The following is a 14584-nucleotide window of genomic DNA, read 5'->3' as shown; positions in this document are numbered from 1 at the left end:
TTAGGAGATTTAGGCTTATTTCTTTTACTTAAACAAATCCTTGTTAAGAAGGATTACTGTAAGTATTAGTAAAGATGCTTTTATTCTAGTTGGGGTAGAGATGAAGAAAACTGAGAAAGACCCTGCTGACCAGAGCTGTGGGACCTCAGTGTTCAGTGAGGATTTCAGAGGAAAGCAAGAGAGAACTCCTTAGATTAGAATGCGGAGGAAAATTCATGAAAGGGATGGCATTTGGCCTGGGTCTCAAAAATTAGACTGAGACTGTATTCGATTTTAGAATGCAGAGAAAGACAGAAGAACATTCTACTCAAAGGTAACTGCCAACAGGGATAATAGTTGTCATAAGACAGGAAGCACTTACTATTTTGAAAATATTTACAATTATTTCCTGACTACAGCCCTGTGACATTGGTAGAGTTGTCGTCCCCTTTTACGGATGAGGATACAGAGGCGCAGAGCTATGACATAATTTGCTCACACAGCTAGAAAGGGGGAAAAGCTGGGATTCAAACAGAGGTCTTCTGATTCTAGAGCTCACCCTTTCAGACAAAGGCGTGGAAACAACAAAACGTGAGGCATGTTCTGGGTGTGTCCACATTGTGGATCACAACAAACTGGAAAATTCTTAAGGAGATGGGAATACCAGACCACCTGGCCTGCCTCCGGAGAAATCTGTATGTAGGTCAAGAAGCAACAGTTAGAACTGAACATGGAACAATAGACTGGTTCCAAATCGGGAAGCAACAGTTAGAATTGGACATGGAACAACAGACTGGTTCCAAATTGGGAAAGGAGTACATCAAGGCTGTATATTGTCACCCTGCTTATTTAACTTATATGCAAAATACATCATGTGAAATGCTGGGCTGGATGAAGCACAAGCTGGAATTAAGATTGCTGGGAGAAATATCAATAACCTCAGATATGCAGATGACACAATCCTTATGGCAGAAAGTGAAGAAGAACTAAAGAGCCTCTTGATGAAAGTGAAAGAGGAGAGTGGGCCCCACAAAATCTCTGTCACACCTGCCCAGCTCTTGTTTGTAGATCAAAAGCAGTCAAAGGCCACATGAAAACAAACGAGCATGACTGTGTTTCAATAAAACTTTATTTACAAACAGGCAGCAGCTGGATTTAACTCCAAGACCATGGGTTGGAGACCCCCTAACCTGGAAGTCTGATAGAAACCTACTAATCCAGCCCATTAAAAAATTATACTTTATTTTTTATTTTTGGCTTCACCACATGGCTTCTGCAGTCTTAGTTCCCCAACCAGGGACTGAACCCCAAGCCCTGGGCAGCGAGAGTGCGGAGTCCTTACCACTGACCCACCAGTGGAATTTCCAGTTCATGTTTACAGCAAAGGCAGGGCTGGGGTGATGCTGTCTGGGCCATCAGCAAAGAGTTTGCCTCTCCTAATTCACCTACTCAATGCTACTTGGCCTCATGGAACTGTCTTATGAGGGAGAAAGCCATTAACGAAATAGTGTCATATAATAAGGACAGAGTCACAAGTTGTGATGAGAGCTATAATGGGTTATTTCTAGGACTTCTACGAAACTGTGTCACTGGAGACCAAACTTATACTAGAGGTTAACACGAGGCTGCTCTAAGAAGAATCTTTAACAGAGACCTAAAGGATGAATGAGAGTTGGCTAGCTAAGAGTGGGTGGAATAGAAGCCCTAGGAGAAGGAGACTAGCATTTGCAAAGACCCTGAGGCAAAAAATGAGGTGTGAGTGTTTGAGGTGACTAAAGGAGGTCTGTGTGGCTGGAGCATCAAGATGAGGGAGCGGGCTGAGCCTCAGGAGACAGGCAGGGTCCCAGTTATGGGGCATTTGGCTGGACGTGCTTATAAAGATTTTGGATTTGATTGTGTTTATAAAGGGAAGTATGGTGGCTGAATGGTAGGATTTTCAGGTGGCTGTGGTGGAGCATGGAGGGCATGGAGGAAGAATGGAAGTGGAGAGACTGAGTAGACCATATTTTGGTCATCAGGGCAAGAGATGAGTATGACTTGGATCGGTGTGAGGTTTTTTTTCACGTCTGCAGGTCAAGTTTTGTGTGTAGGAAGCTATTGCAGTTACTTTGATTTTTAAATGAATATTCAGTAGAGCAACAAATTAAAAATATAGCTTCCCATGCCTCACCCATCTTATCCTATTTATAAAACTAGCAAAATTTAAGTCCCTGATGAATGCTTAATTAAGTAGACTAGACAAGCCTTAAACAATCAGTCCTGTTTAGAACTTTGTGGATTAAATTTTTGTAAATAATGTAAGCTGTTTTAATTAACTTAATATACTGGATTTTAGGCTTCCCAGTTGGTGCTAGTGGTAAAGAACCCGCCTGCCAATGTAGGAGATGTAAGAGACTTGGGTTTGATCCCTGGGTTGCAAAGATCCCTTGGAGGAGGGAATGGCAACCCACTCCAGTATTCTTGCCTGGGAAATCCCATGGACAGAGGAGCCTGGCGAGCTACATGGGGTCACAGAGTTGGACACAACAGAAGCGACTTGGCACATTAAATTTTTAAGAATATTCTCCATGTCCAATCTACCATTCAGAATCTTCCAAAGCACTTCACTCCTATAATAACAGCAAATTAAACTTAGGACTATAGGAAAATCAAGTTGTGTTAAATACTCCAGTGTTCTTTGTTAACTTAGCCATATTCTCTTATATTTATTGCTCAGCTCAAAATCACAAGCACAAATAAGTTATTTAATTACACATTTAATACTGGAATCACATGAATAATCTGTTACGTACTTTAAGAAATCATTTTAAAATGTATTACAAGTGCTCTAAGTTCCAAACTATATAGATGATTCCAATGATTACAAACCTGTAACTCATCTTTGCATTTGAATACTAATATTCCTGGCCTGATTTACACTATACGACCTATGTTTAATTGTAAGCTTCCACAGGCTTACCAGTTACAGAGTAACTCTTAACTTACAGAGTTATTATCTTATGAAATTGAGATTACTGGGCTAATTATATGTAATTGCCACCAGATCACTATCCTAGCATTGGTGGTGGTTTAGTTCCTAAGTCGTGTCCGACTCTTGCAACCCCATGGACTGTAGCTTGCCAGGCTCTTCTGTCTATGTGGATTCTCCAGGCAAGAATACTGAAGTGTGTTGCCATTTCCTTCTCCAGGGGATCTTCTCAACCCAGTAATCAAACCCGGGTCTCCTGCATTGCAGGCAGATTCTTCACCAACTGAGCTACAAGGGAAGCCTTGTGGCTTCAGGTTTCTTAAAGGGAATGAATCCGATTTCCATGGACTGGACTTTAGGTCCTTAATTCTGCACACTCTCTTCCCACTTAGCCATTTACTGGAACACATGCCCATTTGGAAGGGGCGTATCCATTCTACATTGCTGCAATCTCCCCTAGTCCCTGTTAACCTAGCATTGGGGAGTGCTTATTGGCCAATAGAGACTTGAGAGTCAGGCCTGTGCATTTCAAGTGTGATCATCTCTACACTATGACTGCGTACACGCAGCTCTACCTTTATAGTCAAAATGACAATAGGAGGCTTGGAATTCGCATCTTTTAAAAAGGGTTTTTTTTTTTTTTCAGGAGCAGATTTATTTATTTATTTAAATTTTATTTTGTTTTTAAATTTTACAATATTTTATTGGTTCTGCCATATATCGAAATGAATCCACCACAGGCATACATGTGTTCCCCATCCTGAACCCTCCTCCCTCCTTCCTCCCCATACCATCCCTATGGGTCGTCCCAGTGCACCAGCCCCAAGCTGGTGCATCGAACCTGGACTGGCGACTCGTTTCATTCATGATATTATACATATTTCAATGTCATTCTCCCAAATCATCCCACCCTCTCCCTCTCCCACAGAGTCCAAAAGACTGTTCTATACATCAGTGTCTCTTTTGCTGTCTCGTATACAGGGTTATCGGTACCATCTTTCTAAATTCCATATATATGCATTAGTATACTGTATTGGTGTTTTTCTTTCTGGCTTACTTCACTCTGTATAATAGGCTCCAGTTTCATCCACCTCATTAGAACTGATTCAAATGTATTCTTTTTAATGGCCGAGTAATACTCCATTGTGTATATGTACCACAGCTTTCTTATCCATTCATCTGCTGATGGACATCTAGGTTGCTTCCATGTCCTGGCTATTATAAACAGTGCTGTGATGAACATTGGGGTACACATGTCTCTTTCAATTCTGGTTTCCTCAGTGTGTATGCCCAGCAGTGGGATTGCTGGATCATAAGGCAGTTCTATTTCCAGTTTTTTAAGGAATCTCCACACTGTTCTCCATAGTGGCTGTACTAGTTTGCATTCCCACCAACAGTGTAAGAGGGTTCCCTTTTCTCCGCATCCTCTCCAGCATTTATTACTTGTAGACTTTTGGATTGCAGCCATTCTGATTGGCGTGAAATGGTACCTCATAGTGGTTTTGATTTGCATTTCTCTGATAATGGGTGATGTTGAGCATCTAAAAAGGGTTGGTTTTGGGGACTTCCCTGGCAGTCCAGTAGTTGACTCTGTGCTCCCACTGCAGGGGGCTATATGCTGTGCAGCACTGCTGGGGAAAAAAAAAAGAAAGAAAGAAAACCACAACACAACAAAACAAAAAACGATTGGTGTCATCTAGGTTCTAACTAGACACTCCAGTGATCCTTCTGTGTGACTTGTGTAGACAAAAGCCAGCACCTTCATTGAGGGTGTAGCAAACTTTCCTCATGGCTATGCTAGACTTTTCTCCTGTCTTTAGCTCTTTCAGAACATTCATTACCCTCCCCTCTGGCACTAAGGACACTTTAAGCCAATCCACCAGCCCTTAAGATCCTTCTTTTATTCTCTGTGATCTGTGTGGATGGAATCTTGCATCTCCTTCTAAGGTTACAGCTGACGCCCTGCAGCAATTTCTTCCCACATAATTCAGTTCTGAATGCCTGCGGTCTTCCTGGTGCTCCACCTTGACTCCGGGTGCCTGGTTGGATTCTGCGCACCGGCCAAGCTCTCACCCGCTTCTGAGGCACATCCTGAGGTCAGGCGGGTGAGAGCCTGGATGAGGGTGGTGGTGGAGAAGCCAAAGTAGCTGGAATTGAGAGAGATTTTGAGAGAGTTGACAGGATTTGTTGATAGACAGGATTTATTGATAGATTGGATGGAGAGGAGAGTGTTTCAAGGGTGACTTCCTGTTTTCATCTTGAGCAGCTTGGAGGATGGAGGTTCCATTCCTGAGGAGGGGGGCTCAGAGAAGGAGCGCAGGCGCGGTAGTTACAGCTCCACATTCAGGGGACGCTCGGTATCCACCCAGCTCCCCGCAGGCCCAAGCACCCCAGTAACCCAGGAGGAGAGCCGACCTGCCTGGCAGCGGGGTGAACGCCACGGTATGCCACTTGTAGAGCCTGTTCTGCAGAGGTTGTCAGTGGCCCCTGCCGTGCCCACCTCCTCCCTACCCTTCGCCCCTGCACTCCCGCCCGTCCTTCCCGGAGACCCCAGGTCTCCCCACCTCCTCACTCATTCTAGTCTCTTTGCCTTTGAGATTTGAGCTTCCATCCCATTTTAGTGTGGATGGAGGTGCAGAGAACTGGTTTTCCGATGGGATTTGTGTGAGTCCAAGAGCACAGGGGCGCTGAGGACTGGAGTTTGGAAGAGGAGGGGGCCGTCCAGTGAGGAAATGGCCTTGGCCAGGGCAGCCGTGGGCTCCGAGGACAGACTGTGCTCTTTTCCTGACTTTGCCCCTGACAGTAGGTGGTCGTCCGCTCCCCACCACTAAACTCATGGATGGACAGAGACCTCTGACCTCTGGGGTCGAAGAGCATCCTTCTTCCATGGGAGTTTAGGGTCGAGGCCGACAGACATGGCATGCCTTCCCCAAGGACTGAGTTGGAAGGCGTGTGCTGGGCCACACTGGTGTCCCTGAGGCCCTTCTGCAGTCTGTGTCCAGTGACACACGGCCAGACTGGCATCAGCCTCCGCCTCCTGCCTGCCTCCCTTTCCTCCTCACGCCCACAGAGCACTGCCCTGTACCTGCCTCTGTCTTTAGTTGAGGAGGTGGCGAGGAGGATGGCCACATTTCCAAGGTCACTTTTACCCCAGGTGTCAAGGATAAGGGTCAGGCGGCATCTAAAGAGACTGTAGGACTTCAGCGTTGGGGTGCATGGATTGTGGATGGAGCACGGATTTGAGGGGAGAGGACAGATTTGATGAGTGAGCACAAGGGGGCGCTATTTACAGGCGGTCGAGGAGGGCCCAGAGAAGTAAATGTTTTGAATGGCAGAGACCTGGGGAAGAGCTTTCTAGGAAGGGTGAGCCGCTCTGCCCACTTGGACGAGGCAGTGACCAGGTGCGTTTGCTGTGCACCTGAGCTCTGCACATGCAGACAGAGGGTCTCCCCACGGTCGTCTGCATTCACACTGTCCGCCTTGTCTAAGCACCCTGACTGGGGTTACTGTTCGTCCTCCTCCTGGTCCTAACTACGCCTCCATCATCCCACTATTTACATCTACTCCTATTGAAATGTTTACAAGCCCCGGATACGCAGTAAATACCATAGAAGTGTCTGTAAAATCAAAGAAATGACCAGGCTGTCTGTGGGAGAACCAATTTAAGCCACCAGTCCCTTTCTGCAGCACGGATTTATTTCAAGACCTGAGCGCGGGCAAGGGGACGACAGATGCTGTCCGGAGGCCACAGTCTCCTCTGGCCCCAGGAGGCGGAGCTTCACGGCAAAGCTTCGGGAGAGCGCAGACCATGAGAGCAGGAGCACGGAAACGCGAGCACGGGCTTTCATTCGGGCCAGGACTCGCCCAGGGCCCATCTGGGGTGAGGGAGCTGGTTGGGGAGGGGAGGTGGCTCTGTGGCTTCTTCTCATGGTCCCTCGACTGTGAAGGTCCCACTGTTCGCAGCTCACTTGGACATTTGGTCCAGGTATTCGATGTACTGCTGCACCCAGGCCTGGCTTGGGTTGGCACAGATGGATCGCCCACTTCTGGTCTGGAAGCTGAGGAGCAAGAAGGAGAAAATGAAAAATGGAGAGTCAGCAGGCAAAGAAGAGTCCGTCCCACCACTCCAGCCTCTCCCCCGACCCCCACCAGCAGCGCCTCCTGTGTCACCCCCACCCCACCCTGCTCTTGTCACTGTTCCTAGAGAGTCCCGCCCCCTTCCCTCTCCCAGCCCTACTGGTTCTTGAGATTGCACCCTCTCCATTGTTGGGGGGGCTGTACTTACATGACCGCTTCCTGGGGGCACTTGTCACCGGTCCTTTCATAATTTTTCACCAAAGAGAGTGGGATTTTCCTTGTTACCGAGGAGAAACAGCAGACTCTCATGTTACCAGCTGGTTCTGCAAGGTAGAGGACTGTAAGATGCTGGAAGCTTCTCCATGAGAAAGCTTAGACCTCTATCTGCATTCCCCGCAGCCCCTGAGGAGGGGAGGGAGACAGGAGATGGGAGCACCTGGCAGGAAATGGCCTGCTCTTCCTCCTCTCTCCGCCTTTTAAAAAATCTTTTGGCTAAGCCACACTGCATGTGGGACCTGGGTTCCTTGACCAGGGATAGAACCAGCGGCCCCTGCATTGGCAGCACAGAGTCTTAACTACTGGACGATGAGGGAGGCTCCCTTGCGGCCCCCCCCCAACCACCCCCTATCCCCGCTTAAATTGTCCTCCTCTAAGTCCTTTCCTCCCTCCTCTGCCTCTCCAGCCCCTCCCAGCCTCTTCTCCCAGACCCTCTCCAAGGCTGGGATGGGACTCTGTGGTCCTAGTGTTTCAAATTTCTGGTTTTCCTCAGGATTCAGGAATATGAAATCAGAATTCCTGGAAATTCTCAGATCATAAATTATTCTATATTCATATTTTTAAAAAATGAGATAAAAATCATTTTAGGTTGTACTACATATTAATTTTTTTTTTCATTTTAAGGTTTTATTTTATTTTGAAGTATAGTTGATTTAGTGTTGTGTTAGGTGATTTTTTTTAATATATAACACTTTATTCTCATGTTTTAAAAATAATGTGACTACACAGTAAACAGTGAATCATTTTTCTATGAAGGTTTTTTTTTTTTCCCAAAAAAAGGTTTTCTATAAAAATAAATTCAAAGTAACAATAAGGGATGTTTCTATGTATGGTGACAAGATTATAAACTCAGTAACACATTTAATGTTCTCTAGCAGCTAAAGACAGTTGATAATAAAAAACATGAAAAGATGGGAACATTAACACAAAATAAAGGGCCAATGAAAACCATTTAAAAACCAAAAAAAGTGCAACAACTATTTAAAATATTTAAAGTTCTCATTCAAAAATAAAAATTTAAAACACAGGCAGCATCAATTGCAAACTGCTTGTAGTCTTTACCTTTCTTTTGTAGCAAGTAATTCCATAGAACATTTTTTCCATTCTGGATTGGCCCAACTGTTGAAAGAATGTCTAAATGCATTTTCAGTTGGAGTTTGAGTACTAAATGCTTCCTTCACGTGAGCTAATTTCCTATTTTAATGATGGACATATCTGGTCTGCTTCTCCTGAATTTGTTTTTCTCATTCAAATTGATATTGCATTCTGCCCACACAACACGTGGAATCTTAGTTCCTGGACCAGGGATCAAACCTGTGTCCCTTTCATTGAAAGTGTGCAGTCTTAACCACTGGACCACCGGGGAAGTCCCCTGCTTTAGCTAATTTAGATCGTATATAAATGTTAGCAAATGTTTTTGGTTTCATGTCCCAGTATTCTGTGACATGTATGCATTTTCTCTTTGTATTTCCTCTTACGTGATTGGGCTTCCCTGGTGGCTCAGATGGTAAAGAATCCGCGTGCAATGCAGGAGACCTGGGTTCAATCCCTGGGTTGGGACAATCCCGTGGAGGAGGGCATGGTAACCCACCCCAATATTCTTGCCTGGAGAATCCCCATGGACAGAGGAGCCTGTGGGCTACAGTCCATGGGGTCGCAAAGAGTCAGACACAGCTGAGTGATTGTGAAGGTGTATGAATTTTACAAACTTACTAGCATTTCTTCGGAAAAGGCAATGGCACCCCACTCCAGTACTCTTGCCTGGAAAATTCCATGGATGGAGGAGCCTGGTAGGCTGCAGTCCATGGGGTCGCTAGGAGTCGGATACGACTGAGCGACTTCACTTTATTTTTTCACTTTGATGCATTGGAGAAGGAAATGGCAACCCACTCCAGTGTTCTTGCCTGGAGAATCCCAGGGATGGGGGAGCCTGGTGGACTGCCTTCTATGGGGTCACACAGAGTCGGACATGACTGAAGTGACTTAGCAGCAGCAGCAGCAGCATTTCTTAGCAGCAGACAGAGCTGTGAACTGCCATGTGTAACAGGGCAATGGTCTCAAGAAGCTGGATCAAGACCACTTCTCCCGTTTGTGCTCCAGCCCACATCCCCCCACGTGCTGATCTTAACCTTAACTCCACGTGCCAGTGTTTCCTGCTTTCATGCCTGATGTCAGCAAATTCCTTTAAGTCAGTGACATCTCTCTGTTGAATGTTAAGCTTTATTCCATCAACAGAATTAGAATACTTTTGCCCGTTTTCCCCAATTGCTCAACTGACTTTTCTTGGGATTTGGAATTTAGAAAAAACATATAATGTCCTGAGAAGTGCTGAGAAGAATTCCCACTTGAAAATGCTAGTGGACGTCCAGGGTGGGCCACAGCAGGGTGGGACTGTTCCCTGCATCTGAGAGGACCCTCTCTCACAGGTAGGGGCGGGGTTGCTGCTAGAAGCGGATGTTTGCTCGGCTCAGAGGAGCAGGGCCTTGGCTAGGAGGCAGGAAAGTTCAACTTGTCCTTGTTTTTTTTTTTTTCCTGAAAGCTGTGTGACTCCAGGCAGGACACCCACCCTTTCCTTTGTCCTTGAAATGGCAAATAATGGCCTTGCGGCAATAGCCTTGTGCAAATTGATTTTTATACCGATGATTGTTTTGTGCAGTAAAGGCCTTATTACCCCCACGGAACAGACGAGGAAGCTGTGGGTCCAGAAAACTAAACAAGGCACAGAAGGTCACAGGCTGACCAGAGCAGAGCTTCCAGACCCAGGCTCCCGGGGAGAGATGATCTGCTTCTGCTCCCAGTGCATTCCAGCGTGTTGCCCGAGCAAGTGGCACAAAGTCGGCTTTTTATGTATATACGGGATAGATCCTCTCTTGAGATGCTGTGCAGAGCAGCTGCAACTCTGGATCAGGCATGGGATCATTGGGGTCAACACTGACGCACTTACCACCAGTCTGGACCCAGACAACCATTCTGTGGATCATTTTCAGTACAGTGTTCAAAAACATTACCTGTGTTAGACAGCATTCCATCACAAAATAGGCCTGTGTTGGATGATGTTCCCTGACTGTCAGCTAAGGTGAGTTCTGAGCACCTTTGAGATGGGCGAGGCTAAGCTATGGTGTCTGGGAGATTAGGTGCATTATATGCATTTTCAACTTCCGGTATTTTCCATTTCCGGTTGCGTTTATCGGGAGGTAACCTGAGAAGGAAACGGCAACCCACTCCAGTATTCTTGCCTGGAGAGTCCCATGGCCAGAGGAGTCTGGTGGGCTACAGTCCACGGGGTCGCAAAGAGTCGGACATGACTGAGCAACTTAACTTTCAACTTTCAACTCAACCCCCTCGTGAGTCCAGGAAGATGTGCCCTGAGACTCTACTACAGGCCTGGTGCCTGGCTTAGTTCCCGATGTGACTCATCTTCCTTCCTCAAAACCACCCTTTGAGAAGTTATCACTGATCTGGTTTGCAGATGAGAGGTCTTATGACAATAACTGAAATTATTGGAAAGCAGTGAAAAGCTCTTTCGCAGTCAAAATTTCACAGTCAAAATTGGAAAACAGCCATCATCCATCGAACTAGCAGGATGTCAAAGGACAGTCCTAGTGTGGAGTATTGGTTGGTCTCTGATTTCAGTTGAAATTCAGCTCAGGAGATCTGTTTACAATAGCCAAAACTTGGAAGCAATCTAAATGTCTATTGATAGAGGAATGGGTAAAGAAGATGTGGTACATGTGTACATATATACATACATACATGTATACATATATACATACATGTGTACATATATACAGTGGAATATTACTAAGCCTTTAAAAATAATGAAATGATACCATTTGCAGCAACGTGTATGGATTTAGAGACTGCCATACTGAGAAAACTCCGGGAGATGGTGAGGGGCAGGGAGGCCTGCGTGCTGCAGTCCATGGGGTCTCAAAGAGCTGGACACGACTGGGCGACTGAACAGCAACAATAGCGACATGCTAAGTGAAGTAAGTCACACGGAGGAGAAATATCCTATGACATCCCTTATACTCGGAGTCTAAAAATAAATGATACAAATGAACTTATAAAACAGAGACTCACAGACTTAGAGAATGAACTTGTGGTTGCCAGGAGGGAAGGATGGGGGAAGGGAGAGTTAGAGAGTTTGAGATGGACATGTACACACTGCTATATTTAAAATGGATAACCAATAATGACTTACTGTAGAGCACAGGGAACTCTGCTCAATGTTACGTGGATGGGAGAAGAGTTTGGGGGAGAATGGATGCGTGTATATGTATGATTGAGTCCCTTCCCTGTTCACCTGAAACTGACAACATTGTGAATCATCTATACCCCAATACAAAAATAAAAGTTAAAAAAAAAAAAAAAAGAAATTCATCTCAGGAGAGTTGTTTCCTGGGAAGCCTCCTCCCAGGTCCCTCTGTGCCGCCTTATCCCCTGGCTCCAGCCCCCCGCAGTGAGGCAAGCAGGCCTGTTGAGGGCAGTGAGCTGGGGGTCAGGACACTGGGGTTTAGCCCTGCCTGCTCTTCCTGTAGCACAGGTATTTACTGAGAGCTCGTACACAGCTCTGCGCTGTGTACACACTGGACAGGTCTTGCAGCGAGAGGAGGGAAGCTGACCCGCGTGTCTCAGGCTCAAAGTCCCCCCAAGACCATGCAGACCACAGCTGGGTGTGGCAGGCAGTGGGGACCCTGAGGCCTGGGCAGCGCCCCTTATCTAAAGGGACAGCACCTCCACCTCAGTCTAATTTGGAGGTGAGCTTGTGGAAACTCGGGCTCATGTCTGCTTGGTCTTCCATATTTGTGAAAGAAATGGGCAATAGGGATTTTTAACGTTTCCAGTTTTCAATGCTGGCAACCATTCAAATACGGTCAACCCCTCATCTAAGCCGTGAAGAGAGCGTGATCCTTTGTGGGTTCCTCTCGCCCAGATTCTGCTCCTGTATGGAGGCAGCTGAGCAGACACCTGGAGGGCTCTGGGTCAGCTTCTCGAGGCTGGGGACCAAAGGCCAGGAAGGCTGTTTTAGAGGCAGGTTTTCCCCACCCTAGGGGAGGCAGAAGTGAGCCCCTACCGGATATGGGGAGACACCCTCGGGAAAGACACTGTTTTGCAGGAACCCCAGACCATGTTTTCCAGACCACCCACAGCTCCTCACTGCAGCCCCACACCCTGCCCACCCCCACCTTCTGTCTCCAGCCCCTGTGTTCTCTTTGTTCAGAGCAGTGGGAGTAGCAGGCTCACCTTCATTGGCCTCCGAGTGCAGGACGGCAAGAGTGAGGAGGAAGGCCAGGGCGGCCAGGCTGACCCTCATCGTTCTGGGTGCCAACCAGCAACAGGAACAGGGCTGGGCTGTGGAGTCCTGGGTTCTCTGGCTCCTTGAAATCTCGGCTCTGAGCCTCCTTTATAAAAAGTTGCTGCTCAGGAAGTCATAAGATCCAAAAATTTAAGCTTGCAGTTTTGATTCTTTGGAATTGTGACCAATGACATATGTAAATTATGAGAACTCAGTCAATTTAGACGAAGAAAAGAGGAAGGCAGAGAGTGGCCCTGGCTTTCACGTTTGGCTGATGTCTTGAGGGTGGTGGTGGGGGAGGCCCGAAGACCAGGAGCTATGTCAGAAATGGCCCCCCTTTCCTGGTCTCCCCTGGGAGGCTGGTTAAGCCCCCTCGGAGAGCCCGACCTAAGGGGTGGACCGTGAGCTCAGAGGCTGGGTGACTGTCTCAGGATCAGCAGCTCTGGCTGGACACCAGAGAGGGATGTGGGGGTGAGTGCAAGTTCACCCCGAGCACAAGACCCACGACTGATGGGGGCTGGGCGGGGGGAGCAGGGTCCAGGGGGGTCCTGGGATGGCTGGGCCTCACCAGCCAGGGTGGATTAGAAACCTTCACCTACGTGGAACAGAAGGGCCCTGCCCCCTGCCCAGCCCAGGGAGCTTCATCAGACCCTTAGCTACGCAGGCAGGGGCCTGGGCTCTCTGCTCAGCCAGGCCGGCCTCCAGGACAAGACTGAGGGACAGTTTCTTCTGGACTGAGCTGGGGGAGCCAGAGGCAGGGCAGTGTTGTCCACAGAATACAGTTGTGTCTTGTCACCCTAAGTGTGTGCGGCAGGGGCCGTGCTCAGGATGCCAGGATGGTTTAGTGACCGAGATGGAAGGTGCCAACCACCCTGGTTTGCCTGGATAAGAGGGTTCCAGCAAATTTGGAAAACTCCACAGTGGCCACAGGACTGGGAAAGGTCAGTTTTCATTCCAGTCCCTAAGAAAGGCAATGCCAAAGAAAGCTCAGACTACTGCACATTGCACTCATCTCACACGCTAGTAAAGTAACGCTCAAAATTCTCCAAGCCAGGCTTCAACAATATGTGAACCGTGAATTTTCAGATGTTCAAGCTGGTTTTAGAAAAGACAGAGGAACCAGAGATCAAATTGCCAACATCTGCTGGATCATCGAAAAAGCAAGAGAGTTCCAGGAAAACATCTACTTCTGCTTTATTGACTACGCCAAAGCCTTTGACTGTGTGGATCACAACAAACTGGAAAATTCTGAAAGAGATGGGAATACCAGACCACCTGACCTGCCTCTTGAGAAATCTGTATGCAGGTCAGGAAGCAACAGTTAGAACTGGACATGGAACAACAGACTGGTTCCAAATCGGGAAAGGAGTATGTCAAGGCTGTATATTGTCTCCCTGTTTATTTAACTTATATGCAGAGTACATCATGTGAAATGCCAGGATGGATGAAGCACAAGCTAGAATCAAGATTGCCAGGAGAAATGTCAATAACCTCAGATATGCAGATGACACCACCCTTATGGCAGAAAGTGAAGAAGAACTAAAGAGCTTCTTGATGAAGGTGAAAGAGGAGAGTGAAAAAGTTGGCTTAAAGCTCAACATTCAGAAAACTAAGATCATGGCATCCGGTCCCATCACTTCATGGCAAATAGATGGGGAAACAGTGGAAACAGTGGGAGACTTTATTTTTCTGGGCTCCAAAATCACTGCAGATGGTGATTGCAGCCATGAAATAAAAGACTTTTACTCCTTGCAAGAAAAGTTATGACCAACCTAGACAGCATATTAAAAAGCAGAGACATTACTTTGCCAACAAAGGTCTGTCTAGTCAAGGTTACGGTTTTTCCAGTGGTCATGCATGGATGTGAGAGTTGGACTGTGAAGAAAGCTGAATGCCGAAGAATTGATGCTTTTGAACTGTGGTGTTGGAGAGGACTCTTGAGAGTCCCTTGGACTGCAAGGAGATCCAATTAGTCCATCCTAAAG

General features: G+C 46.9%; 1 protein-coding gene across 1 annotated transcript; it reads right to left on the bottom strand.

Moving 5' to 3' along the window:
• Positions 1-6625: 6625 nt before the first annotated feature.
• On the bottom strand, positions 6626-12797 carry LOC109574403 (regakine-1). Its single transcript, XM_019982418.2, has 3 exons — positions 12548-12797; positions 7233-7347; positions 6626-7005 (listed from the first exon to the last, which is right to left on the bottom strand). The coding sequence occupies exons 1-3, from the start codon at positions 12615-12617 to the stop codon at positions 6912-6914; spliced, it is 279 nt and encodes a 92-aa protein (XP_019837977.2). The 5' UTR covers positions 12618-12797; the 3' UTR covers positions 6626-6911.
• Positions 12798-14584: the final 1787 nt, after the last annotated feature.

Source organism: Bos indicus, chromosome 19 (genome assembly GCF_029378745.1).
Source record: "Bos indicus isolate NIAB-ARS_2022 breed Sahiwal x Tharparkar chromosome 19, NIAB-ARS_B.indTharparkar_mat_pri_1.0, whole genome shotgun sequence".
Lineage (NCBI taxonomy): Eukaryota > Metazoa > Chordata > Mammalia > Artiodactyla > Bovidae > Bos > Bos indicus.
Note: the sequence above shows the minus strand (reverse complement) of the source record. Positions and strands in the feature narration are given on the sequence as shown.

Bases quoted from the DNA above. Each gene is read 5' to 3' on its own strand.
- LOC109574403 (XM_019982418.2), bottom strand. From the start codon at position 12,617: ATGAGGGTCAGCCTGGCCGCCCTGGCCTTCCTCCTCACTCTTGCCGTC. The intron at 7,348-12,547 runs GTGAGCCTGCTA...TCTACCTTGCAG, and splicing joins GCACTCGGAGGCCAATGAAG to AACCAGCTGGTAACATGAGA. The intron at 7,006-7,232 runs GTAAGTACAGCC...CTTGCTCCTCAG, and splicing joins TGCCCCCAGGAAGCGGTCAT to CTTCCAGACCAGAAGTGGGC.